The sequence below is a fragment of the Sander lucioperca genome, chromosome 12, assembly GCF_008315115.2.
Source record: "Sander lucioperca isolate FBNREF2018 chromosome 12, SLUC_FBN_1.2, whole genome shotgun sequence".
Lineage (NCBI taxonomy): Eukaryota > Metazoa > Chordata > Actinopteri > Perciformes > Percidae > Sander > Sander lucioperca.
The window spans coordinates 10,838,694-10,851,758 of NC_050184.1; the positions used below are offsets into that span (position 1 = coordinate 10,838,694).

The following is a 13,065-nucleotide window of genomic DNA, read 5'->3' on the forward strand; positions in this document are numbered from 1 at the left end:
TATTCACAAATACAGGGTTGAGTTATGTGGCAGCAAACTAAACTAACACTGCAGAACATGCAGAGAGACATTTCTCATCTTTCATCGACCCGCTCCTCACTGAGCACAGTGTGTGGTGTGTGCGTATCGACCGGGCCCAAATGCTCCGCCTACACTAACGCCAGTATCCTCCCTTCAACACACAAAGGCCCATTCTGAGCCAGGAAAAAAAAGTGGTACAGTATACCCACTATTAGACTACACCACTGGGCCTACAGTACTTGAGTAAATTTACTTAGTTACATTCCACCATTGAATATGGTAGGTTATTTGCTGTGGAAATGTTCTTCCCATCGATTTGAGCTATTTGTGACCAATGTGCATGGGACAGAGGTTTAGGACAAAGCACAATAAAAAAGAATAGTTTTTTAGAGAGAGACTTTGTAACTTTTGCTTTTGTTGACTTGCACAGTTTGACATTGATGTTTCTTTTCCAGTGCTGGCAGCAGCATGTTCGCTCATGACAGCAGGTAAATTATTGGAGTGAATGTAATAATGATGATGCTTGCATTTATTTTCTGCATACAGTATGTGGCTTAAACACACTTTAACTTATTCTTTCGTTTCTATTATTTTAGTTGTCTCCACAGAGAGAGCTATCACTTGTGGCAGCGATGGGAATGTCCAGCACCTGAGCTGTGGTATGACTGAACTCTCTTAAGTCTTTGTGTCCACTGTGAGTGGTACATTTAGGTTTGAAGGCCTTAATAAACTGAATCAACCAGTATTGAGGCATTTAAAACATGTTGGGCTTTAGTAATCAGAAAATATAATGTGGCAGTGAGAAACACAAAATACTTTAGCCCACTACGAACAGTATCGGCTGAGACTGTAAACGTTTTAGGCTCAGTCAATATGACAAATAATAATATGTTATTGCCATACAAATATAATGAAGTTGTTGAAGCCATTATACAACTTGTCTTCTTTCCTCATTTATCCCTTGCTGTGTAACAGATGACGGAGTGATCAGTGTGCAGACAGCACTGTATGGACGTGCAGACGCTGTGACCTGCAGTGAGGGAAGACCTCCGGCACAGCTCGCTAATAAAAACTGCTCTCAAGCGGGCACAGTGGACGTCATCAAGAAAAGGTACACATTACATGTACAATCACAGAATAAAAAGTGTGTTAAAAGTTAAAAGTTGTGCTAAAAACATGCTTGTAATGTGTTTCCTACAGGTGTGATGGCAAGAGGGAGTGTGAACTAAACATCAACGTTTTTTATACCTCTGATCCCTGCTATGGCACCTACAAATACCTGGAAACCACCTACACCTGCCTCCCAGCAAGTGAGTCACACTGTCACATGTCTGCATGAAGAAAAGAAGCTGCAGGTTTCATAGAGTAATGTGATTCCTTCATGTTACTTTGACAGTTCACCTTGTTGCCTGTGAGGGCTCTTTGGCGCAACTCCAGTGTGGTAATATTTATTTTTATTTTTTGCATTTATGGTGGATTCATGTGATAAACATAATTACATTTTCAATGCATCATACCTCTAAATCTTCACTACATTGTTGTCTTCTCCACCTTGCCTATTGTACTAATTGTTCTTCCTTTTGTTTGACAGATCAAGGACAGGTTATATTTGTGTATGGTGCTGACTATGGACGTCGTGACCAGACCACCTGCATTTACCAACGGCCTCCCAATCAAGTTCAAAATATCTACTGCTCAAGGCCCACACGCAAAGTTGCTGACAGGTACAGCTGCATAACCTTTACGGAATATATTAATACAAATGAAGACTTCGAGAAACTATTTCCTATTGGCACAGATCGCTCGGTTACGTTGTAACCTTGGTCATCCCCGTAGATATGGAATATGTAATGGTGGAGAGAGAGTCTCGATACGATAGAGAAAGATAAGTCCAAATGAATTGGAATTCTTGCTAGGTTACCTCAGTCAGTTAGAAAGTAAAATTGACAAAAGAAGGGATCAATGAAGGGAGGCATTTCACATGCACAAATCATTCAAGGCCTAAAAAAAATACATCTAGTGTTTATCTTTCAAAGTATGGGGCATGCAGACCAGTGAAGCATTGTAGAAGCTCAGTTCAGTGTGTGGTGTACTGCAGCAAGATGGAACTGCAATCTGCAAAAATGATGACCGCTATGACAGTCTGAAGTCATGCGTGTATGGCGATTTTCTTTGCTAATAGACAGGCTGAGATTTTATAACATATAAAGAAAATCACCACCTTTATAACGCAGTTCAGATTTCATATGCTCCATTGTCTTTAAAGCCTGTTTTCACTCATGTCACTTTGCATCCACAGCTGTAATGGAAAAAACAACTGTACCATCGCAGCGAGCAACTCTGTGTTTGGAGACCCCTGCGTCGGCACCTACAAGTATCTGGAGGTGGCTTCCACATGTTATTGTAAGTATCTTAAAGGTCCATTTGGCTGTTCACTCTGGGACAGCCACAAAAAAATACTCACAGCGATGACACAAATTTTGAATTACCAGTTGCTTAAATTGTCTGAATTGAATATTTCCTGTTCTTTTGCAGAGCCTGGGACCTCTCTGCTTCCATAGAGTTTACATATGTAAGCACACTGAAATTTCAGTCATATCACAATAAACATGCATTCAATTAAATACATTTGTCAGTTCATTGGCTGGAGAAATGTAAAACATAACCACAGAATCCTGTTCCAGATACATTACTATACTAAAGAAACAGTTAAGAAGTTGACCTTTTGAGAGCGAAAAAATCCTCTGCTGCACAGGATGCAGTTTATGTTCCCACATCGTTTGGTTAGGTAACATTAGTCTCGCCTTGCCAGACCTATCTACGCAGCGCTGCGGAGAAGCTTCTGGCGCATCCACACAGCATTCTGGGATAGGAGAAAAACATGCTCTGGTTTATTGGCATTTCTTTAAACCAATCACACAAAAACTTGTTTTGGTGGAACATGTGTACAAAGGTTGTTTTAGTCATGCAGCAGAAAACTCAGATTGGACAGAGTCTACCTAGCTGTCTGGATTTACTCTGCAGAGATCTGAGGAGCAATTAACCATAATCCTCAAATACTGACATCCGGCCAAATAGGGATATCCGGCAGAATTTCCGGCAGCACTTGAACAATCCCGGAAGTAAAACATCGTTGATATGTAGGTTAACATTAGCAGCTGTAGCTACAATGGCTGACCAACGAAAACACAAACCTACAGACACTCAAGCTACAAAGCAAACACTGTGTGGCATATGCAGTAAAATGTATGAAAACAGGATTACATTTTATTAAGTATTAATGGAAAATGTCAATACTTAAAGTTGATAAATAGTAACACAAATCCTCAGGTGCAAGTTAATAAATTCAATGTAAGTTGAACAAAATAAAGTTTACCTTAAGGAAATATTATGGACATACAGTCTGTTATGCTGATCATGCTTTCAGAAAGCAGCAAAAGGATTTATTAACATTACTACATGTGGTTCAAAAAGCTGTACATAAATCAGAAATGTTACATTCGTCAACAGGCAACACTTCAGTCACATGAAATTCTATAGGATCACATTTCCTGTGCTCCCTGAAGTAAAAGGATGTCATTTTGTTGCATGTTGTCAAACCTTAGCCTTAATGTCCCACAATGTTAATCTGTTACAATGACTTCATGGAGCATGTGAATGAGTGTAAACCTCAGGTTGTCCACAGCAACGACCAAATAACTGTCAAGTTGCTGATGTCATTGGAGAGGTCTGTCTTCGGCAGGTAGACGACCTTCAGGTTGCCGTCCTGCAACGATCAGTTGGCTGGAGGTCTCACTGCTGGCCGCCGGCTCTTGTGGGCCTTCCCCTTCCCTGTCTGATCCCGCCTCCTCCCGATTCTCTGCCGTGAACTTGTTCAACTCTGCCATTTTCTGTGGTGAAACAGGAAATGCACTTCAAATGGGTGCTTTGTTGTTGCATTTATGAGATGGACTTGAACAGATTGTGTAAAACTGAACACACATTTTTTTTTAGATTGTTTCTGGGTTTTCTTTGATGCATTTCATTAAAAAATGAGAAACGCCTGAAGTTTCTGAGGTTTAGATAATTACCCAAATCCATAAACCATACTATATACTAATTCTATGCAGAATCGACAACATGCTAATTGTTATAGCAGTTAGTATAGTAAAAAAGGGCCCAAACAATGTCAATGCATATGTTCAAAACAAGTTTTGGATGAATATGAATGTTTTTAGCGACCTAAAAGTGAAGTTTCTTCTAGAGCTTCCATCAGGCCAAAATTGCTACTTGTCCACAGGAAATAATGTGAAATTAAGTTTTCGCCTAGAGCCACAAATCATACATAAAGTTACCTTAAAACTATTGATTAATCCATTTTATCTACAAGTGACAGAGCATCTAACTCATGTTGGTGTCTTTTAGTTTTCACATAAATAGTGATGACAAAGGTCCAGGCTTGGACCCAGACTCATTTAGAGAAAGATAACAATGTTATAACCAATACTTTATTTCCTTTTTCATTTCATTCCATTTTATTTAATCTCTCTCTTATTTTTAATAATTTTAATTTGTATTTTTAAACAAAAGCCCTACAAGTGTCATGAATTAGCTTCAGCTAAAAACAGTATGATACATACATCAGATAACTGTTTAGGCTTATCTATGTTTTTTGTATCTGTCCCTACTTAAATAAACTATAATACTACTACTACTATTATTACTACTACTACTACTACTACTACTACTACTACTAATAATAATAATAATAATAATAATAATAATAATAATAGAAGCAATGGCCAAAACTATGAAAATAAAATCAAAGTTTTATTAAACTTGACTCATTGTTCTTGACAGAGAAAAGAGAGGAAAAGTGAATCTTACTACAATCAGAGCGTCCATAACATCTTTACAGGTCTGCAAGCTGGCTGCACTCGTCACCTCCAAGAACAACTCTTTGGTAGACTTCTTGATCTGTAAAGTACAATCAGCTGATCATGTTATTATTTCTATTATACAGTGAGAAGACGGAGACAAACTGTGGGACAATGTGGCATGTCAGATGTGTTACTGGGTTTAGTTTTCTCTGTGGACATCATTTCCACAGTATGACAGTATTCATATGAAATGTTCTCTTATCGGAGGATAAAATTATGATAACCAGGAAGAAAACAGACATACAAACCTTGGTTTTCTCACTGTTGGTAATAGGTGGGAATGAGATCACATGTCCCTCTGCATCCATTAGGCAGGGATACATTTATTTTCCCTGCAGAAGCTGCAGGTATCTGTAAAAAAACAAAAGTTTAAAGACAACATTATAAAAGGTCTTAAGCAAATGTAATAAATACATAGCAGGTGATATTCTTTCGATGATAAACTCGAAAAATGATAAGATTTAACTCTGTCGGGCTATCAGCAGTGAAGATTCTTTGATTTGCAGGTTTCATTTTAGTGTGTGTGTGTGTGTGTGTGTGTGTGTGTGTGTGTGTGGCACTGAGCTTGTCAAGTAGTTGCTTCATCTTCCTGACTGGTCTATATTAAACTGACAGTTGATCAACCCAGTAGCACTTGTCATGTAGGACTTTACTTAAAGCACACTGTTAATGCACTGACCACAGATATAAAAATACACTAGAATATATAATGTATACAAAAGTCGGTATAAAAACTATATATTTTTGTTCTTGCTTAAAATTGTAGGCAGGCTACTTAGTAGGCCAAACCTCTGGGACCTCTTAACCTGTGACCCTTGCTGTCATCAGGTCAGCTGCTAGCTGCTATCATCCCGCCACGGCATCACTATTTTATGAATGAAACATGGCGGAGAAACGTAAAAGTGCTGATAACTGCTCTCTATCAAAAAAGAAAGTAAGGCTCTATCTCGAGAGTTACCTCCACTTTGGTTTCGGGAGGGGGGGCTCAGCTTTTCTTAGACATAAGTAGGGGGGGCGCCAAGGAAAAAAGGTTGTGAACCACTGGTTTAGATGACGTTGTAAATCAGACATGTCTATCATACTCAAGATCAACAGATCAATAATATCTTTAAATCCTATTTTTTCAGCATTTTCCTTTCATCACGTAGGCCTAAATGTGGGCTTAATAAGTATGTGATGCCTTATAATGTGTTAACAAGACATTGGTTGAAACAAATCTGGCTAAAGCTGTGATCCAACCAACATACTTACACTGCCCTCATGTGTTCAAACCATAGACTCTAAAAATAGCATACAGTTACACAGATGTCTTGTACATTACTTTTATAGAAAACTAATAAAAAAGTGTTTTGTTATACAAGTTGTCTTTTATTTCAAAGGTTTAAGGTTTTAACCTAAACTTTCCTCCCTGGACTCCAGCCTGCAGTTATCTAATGAGGATCTTTCAAAACCCTTTCCTCAACAGAGAACAGAGAGTCATAAGTTGCACTGACTTGTGGAGACCAGTGACATTCTGCCTCTTCTTCTGCTTCCTCAGCTCCCCAATTCCAATGAAGTTGGGACGTTGTGTAAAACTTCTGTAAAAACAGAATACAATGATTTGCAAATCCTTTTCAACCTATATTCAATTGAATACACTATAAAGACAAGATATTTAATGTTCAAACTAATCAAGTATGACTGAACTCTCTTGAGTCTGTGTCCACTGTGGTACATTTAAGCAATATTGCACTGAAGTGCCAAATATGACGTTAATACATCCATGACCGAGACGCCCCAACTCCATGGATTTATTCGTTTCCTGTATCTGTCACGTGGGCTCCGCCACTGTCACGCCTCTTTAAGAGACTAGCGGCAGGTCTGAGTGTATTGATTCCAATGGACCATTTTCACAGCAGACATTTTGACTTGTCATAGTAGGAAAAGCACAGCTGAAATTGATAACCTTAACGATGGCTCAAGTGTCCCAGTAAGCTATTTCAGTGAGTCAGCATGCACAATACCAGGACCTCTCCTAAGTGGAATGCAGCCATCATTAATGGTTTTGAATACACCTGTGCTTTTCCTACTATGACATGTCAACATGTCTGCCGTGAAAAAGGTGATTACAGATTATGAGCGATCCTTTCGCCCCATAGCGACCAAGTAAATATTGGACCCATTTCTCACAAGCCACATTTCTCCAGAACATTTTTGACACTAAAATGGCATTTTTCAGATGACACATCAGGAGAAAATGAACTTAGTTTGAGACCCGTTTCTAAACGGGTCTAAACGGTACTAAAATTACTAAACTCTCGCGAGATCTGGCAACACAGAGCAGCTAACTTTCGTAAACGCCGTAACAAAACCAATCTCTGTGATGCTGAATGTCTTTTAGCTCTGTACATATCTAATGTTAGCAAAAGAACATTAATAAATCATTCATTCAACTTTTCATCCATCCACACGACGTTCACGTTCAAACAAGGTCAAGCCCCTTTAGGAGACAGGAAGTGTGTACTGTTTCATACCATTGGCGCTGCTGGAAATGCGCTCTTGAGTAAATAGGACATTTGGCTAAATTAAACCCTCCAGTGTAATATTGCGATTATACAACAACTGTTACAAACAATAAAAAGATATAATCAAACTGTATTCATATTGTGGGGCAATTAACTCAACAACTGACGCTTTCTAGTCCCACCCCATTTTAGTCAGCTAGTCAACTGAAGTTAACTTTAGCTTGGTAGAGATCGTGGGATTTCCCAAACTAAAGGATTACCGCAAATATAAACGCCAGGCTGCTTTGCAAGCACAGAGCGTTGTAACAAATAAGCCGTTTAATCCGATGAATCACTTTATATATTAGTTGGAGAGCTTTTGTGTGTTCCACTGTGGTTTCTGAATTACTTGCATGAATACAACTGTTTTGAAGTTGTTGTGTGTGTTTTTTGAATTTTTTTTTATTATTATTTCAACTCCGTACTGTTAACACAGAAATGGCGGAGTGATATTTCAAGTGATGCACCAGGTGTGCTCAAATTGCCCTGGGTGTGCTGATTTGAGCACTTTCTAAACGTCTAGTTGACCAATAAGATGTCAGGTCGGATCTAGTTGTTGTGTAATTACGTTTGAAGGCCTTGATAAACTGACTCAACCAGTGTTGAAGCATTAAAGCTCATGTTGCAGGGTTTATTTTCTAATGAATTTGCGCAATTTGCTTGTTGGTAATAAACATTTAAACTGTTATCCAACAACATCAAATACAATGGATATCACAAAACGGAATAAAATACGAAAAAGTAGTACTATTTTACAGCGGTTTGCAATGATTCTCTTTTCCCCCACAATGCATTGCATTACGTCACGTTGGGGAGACGGCAGACGAAAGCCCCGTCTCTGTTCACTGTTTATGGGCTCGGTCTGTGCCACTAGTGTTGCAAAATATGGCTTTTGGTCTCGACCGAGTCAGTGGGTTTTTATTATGTGTATAATAATATTGGAGGGAAATTGAAACACAGCTTGGACGGCTTTTCACAAGTTTAGACAGCTAGCTACGCAGATGTTTGCTAACGTTAGCGCAACAGCGTTAGCCTAGACTGCTAGCTAGGTAAATATTAGACTGCCTTCGGAGTTTCCTATATCTGCATCCACGTTGTCAACATAAGACATGTTGCGTTAGTGCTCCTTTTGTACCATAATGTTATTGAATGAAATGTTAAGCTTCGATCCTACGAGATGAGTGGGTTTTTGTTACATACAAAGCTAACTGGCTATAGTTGGCCTGTATGCTAGCGGAATTAGTTAACGTTGCATAACCAGCCAGCAACTTCGGCAATCGGCATTAGTTTCGGTGAGCTAGCTAATCACGACAGTTTTGTCGCCCACAATCAACCTCTGCTGCTAAAAGCAGTCAATCTGCAGTGATGATTGAAATAGAGACTCTTGTGGATGTGTTGGCTGTCGTGGTTAGCTCGCCGGAACTACTGCCGAAGCTGCTGGCTGGCTACGCAACGTTAGCTAATTCCGCTAGCACAGGCTAACTATAGCCAGTTAACTTTGTGTGTAACGTAGCTACCTAACAAAAATCCACCCATCTCGTAGGAGCGAAGCTTAACATTTCATTCAATACAATTATGGTACAAAAGGAGCTCTAACGCCAAATGTCTTATGTTGACAACGTGGACGCAGATATAGGAAACAACGAAGGCAGTCGTAATATTTACCTAGCCGTCTAGGCTAACGCTGTTATGCTAACGTTAGCAAAACGTCGGCGTAGCGTTAGCTAGCTAGCTGTCTAAACTTTTGAAAAGCCGAACAGCATCCCCATCCAAGTAATACATAAACACTAGGCAAATATGTTGTTACTGGAGCTAGTAGGGTCCATCAAAACGTGAGATATCTAATCGAAAATGTGTTTACAACGTCGGGGGATTTCACAGGTTAGACTGCCTTGCAAGTTAGCCCATAGCTACCATGATGCCTTCTATTTCTAGATCTAGATAAGTTTACTGGTACTTATCTGAACTAACAACATGATCACTGTCTCTAAATATAAAGAAAACACTGACTTTCACTAGGTGCTATTCACTGACAGTAAAAACACCTCTTCCACCTCTTCCTCATCCCAGTCAGTAACCATAGTTCTAGTACTAGACTGAGGCACGTCTCCCCAACGTGACGTCATTACCGAATTGCGTTAAAAAACTGACTAAACGACTAAAACGGCGAAAACTGGCCTTTAACACTATTTGGAGACATTTTTAACAATGATATACATATATTGAGTGCTTTATGTACCCATTAATCAACAGTGGTGGTTAACCTGCAACATGAGCTTTAAACATTTTGGGCTTTGGTAACCAGAAAATATACTGTGGCAGAGAGACCCCCATCCCACTATAGCCACAAACTAGATTAATTCCACCATGAACTGTTAACACCAAAAACTTTAGCTAATTACTTTACCGCCCAATATCCAACCTCCCCTTTCTGTCTAAAACCCTGGAATGCATAGTCCAATCTGGTTTTCGCCCCCTCCACAGCACAGAAACCGCTCTCCTCAAAGTCCTCAACGACCTCCTCACCTCTGCTGACATTGGTTCCCTCAACATCCTTATCCTCCTCAACCTGAGTGCAGCCTTCGATACCGTGAGCCATAACATCCTGCTCACCAGACTAGAAGACCTCGGTATTGAAGGTACTGTACTCAGCTGGCTCCACTCCTACCTTTCCAATGGATCCCACTTCATCTCTCTCCATAATCACACCTCTGCCACAGCCACAGTCACTCAAGGTGTTCCCCAAGGCTCTGTACTCTGCCCCCTCATCTTCATCATCTACATCCTCCCTCTTGGTCAGATACTCCGCCACTTCAACCTGGACTTCCACTGTTACGCTGATGACACCCAGATCTACCTCAGCACCAAATCCCCTCACAATCCTCCCCTCTCCCACATCAACTCCTGTCTGTCAGCTATTAAAACCTGGATGCAACACAACTTCCTCAAACTCAACAGCGATAAAACAGAATTCTTCCTCATAAGCTCCAAATCCACTCTCAGCAAAATCAATAACCCCACTCTCACCATCGATGGCACCATTGTCTCCCCATCTCCCCAGGCCCGTAACCTTGGTGTGATCTTTGACTCCACCCTCTCCCTTGAGCCCCACATCCGTCATGTCATTAAAACCTCCTTCTTTCACCTCCGCAACATCGCCAAAATCAGACCCTCTCTCACACCCCCCCGCTGCTGAAAGACTCATTCACGTCTTCATCTCCTCCTGACTGGACTACTGCAAATCACTTCTACTCGGCATCAGCTCTACCAACATCAACCGACTCCAACTGGTCCAGAACTCCGCCGCCCGACTCATCACCCGCTCCAAATCCTGGTACCACATCACTCCAGTCCTAAAACAACTCCACTGGCTTCCTATCTCCCACCGGATCACCTACAAAATCCTGGTCCTCACCTACAAAGCCCTCCACCATCTGGCCCCCTCATACCTCACAGACCTCCTCTCCCCGTACCAACCCTCACGGTCCCTCAGATCCACCTCAGCTGGTCTCCTCTGCATCCAAAAGTCCAACCTCCGCAGTTTTGGAGACAGAGCATTCTCCAGGGCAGCTCCCAGGCTCTGGAACTCCCTCCCCCAAGAGATCCACACCTCTGAGTCCCTCACCATCTTCCAGTCTCGCCTCAAGACCCATCTCTTCACCACTGCCTATCCCTAGCCCCACGCCCCTCCCCTTTTCATCTGTGCCTGAATCTTGTTTTGTTTTGGTTGTCTTTATTATCTATACCCTGTAAAGCGACTTTGAGTTCGTGAAAAGCGCTATATAAATTCAATTTATTATTATTTAGCCCACTACGAACAGTATCAGCTGAGCCTGTAGAAATTTTAAGCTGTCAATATGACAGATAAAAATATATTATTGCCATACAAATATATAATGAAATGATTTGTCTTTCTTAATTTCTCCCTTGCTGTGTAACAGATGACGGAGTGATCAGTGTGCAGACAGCACTGTATGGACAAGGATACGGTGGGACCTGCATTGAGGGAAGACGTTCGGGAGTGCTCGCCTTAAAGGGGTGATAGAATGCAAAACCGATTTTACCTTGTCATAGTTGAATAACGACAGTTACATAAATAATATACATAAAAGCTCAAAATCCCATTGATACCCCTTTACTATGCAAATCTTACATTTTGAAACTGCCGTTGAAAACGGGCGAATCTGAACAAAGCTAAAAGTTGACGTCAACATCTCAACTCCTATCTTTGTCACGCCCCAACATTTGCATAGGCTACACCACTGACCTGAGTTCAGCTTAGTCTTCTGAATCTAGCTAGGTCATGCAGATCTCCTGAGGTCCGCTATTTAATTACTAAATTCACTTCTGAGACTTTTTATGCGAGAAATCAACTATGTAGAGGTCAAATATGGGCTGTTTTACGAAAATTGATGGCTAATTGCAAATTTTGTCCAACTGTGTGTCGCAGTTCAGCAGGATCTCAGCAGGCTACGTGACAGCTGCCTCGCCGCCCGGCGTGTCCTACTTCATAGAATTTGGCGCGCTGTGAGCTTTGGAATGTAGAATGGTCGGCATTTAACAGTCACAAACTCCACCAGCAGTTAGCAGTTAGTTGGATACAAGCAGCTCATTTTTGCACAAGTCCGTGTTAACACAGCCCACCTCCATTAGTCTTACCCGGCGACAGAGCAGCAGGCTGGATAGTCCGGTACACTGTTGTTCAGCTATGTTTCCACAACAGAAAAAACACAGCAGTCTCTGATGACTCGCGATGGGAGTTTCGTTGAAGTTGGATGTAGTCCAGTTTGTTGTCTAATGAGCGGACACTTGCAAGCATTGAACCTAGCTAGGTTATACTCCAGCCCTCGTTCGCGTTTCACCGCTGAGGATGTCCCCCCATGATCGCCCGCTCCGGCTGCTGCCCGCTCCGGCCGCTGCCCGCTACGGCCGGTCTGATTGCCCACTCCGGCCGCCGCTGCCCACTCCGGCCGCCGCTGCTGCCCACTCCGGCCGCCGCTGCTGCCCCCTCCAGCCGCCCCCTCCAGCCACCACTGCTGCCCGCTCCGGCCACCGCTGCCCGCTGGTCAAACTAACCTGTACGGCGGACCGCAGCAACCTCTATTTCCGAACATTCATCTCTCCCCCGCCCTCTGAAGGCCGGTGGTCTACGGAATTTCCCGGTAGATTTTTTTTTTTTTTGTCCCACTCTGCCACAGATTCCGTCTGTAATAAAGTTTCTCCGTTCTGTACCAATGTATCCTGGTGGTACACATGTGCGGTAGTTTCAATGCACATCATTGTTGTAAAAGTTTTCTGCTGAGAAGCCAGTTTAGCAAAGGTTCAAGATGGCTGACTCTCGTTTTGCTTAGGAAAGCTTTGTGTAAAGACGACTGTCCAACCCCCTATGGGCGGGTTGAAAACATGCGGAAGTAGCTTCTACTACTGGCTGTAGTCCATTGCCTCTGGGCAAAAAATCTTCCGATGATGCAAAAATCGTCGTTTTACGTCATCGGAAGATTTTTTTCCAGACCCACAATACAGAGATCTCTCGTCTCAGGGGGACATGAGGGAGGGAAGCACGATCATTCAAAAATACTACC

The 13,065-nt window shown here is 41.7% G+C and overlaps 1 protein-coding gene across 1 annotated transcript in view; it reads left to right on the top strand.

The window, feature by feature from the left end:
- The window catches only part of LOC116040917, a 29,854-nt gene that overhangs the window by 904 nt on the left and 15,885 nt on the right, over positions 1 to 13,065 (top strand). The window contains exons 2-11 of the mRNA XM_036008070.1: positions 477 to 509; positions 618 to 680; positions 997 to 1,132; positions 1,222 to 1,331; positions 1,418 to 1,462; positions 1,613 to 1,745; positions 2,321 to 2,424; positions 9,940 to 10,604; positions 10,780 to 11,122; positions 11,425 to 11,472. Of these exons, the coding sequence (XP_035863963.1) occupies positions 477 to 509; positions 618 to 680; positions 997 to 1,132; positions 1,222 to 1,331; positions 1,418 to 1,462; positions 1,613 to 1,745; positions 2,321 to 2,424; positions 9,940 to 10,604; positions 10,780 to 11,122; positions 11,425 to 11,472 (1,680 nt within the window). The remainder of the gene's footprint in view (positions 1 to 476; positions 510 to 617; positions 681 to 996; positions 1,133 to 1,221; positions 1,332 to 1,417; positions 1,463 to 1,612; positions 1,746 to 2,320; positions 2,425 to 9,939; positions 10,605 to 10,779; positions 11,123 to 11,424; positions 11,473 to 13,065) is intronic.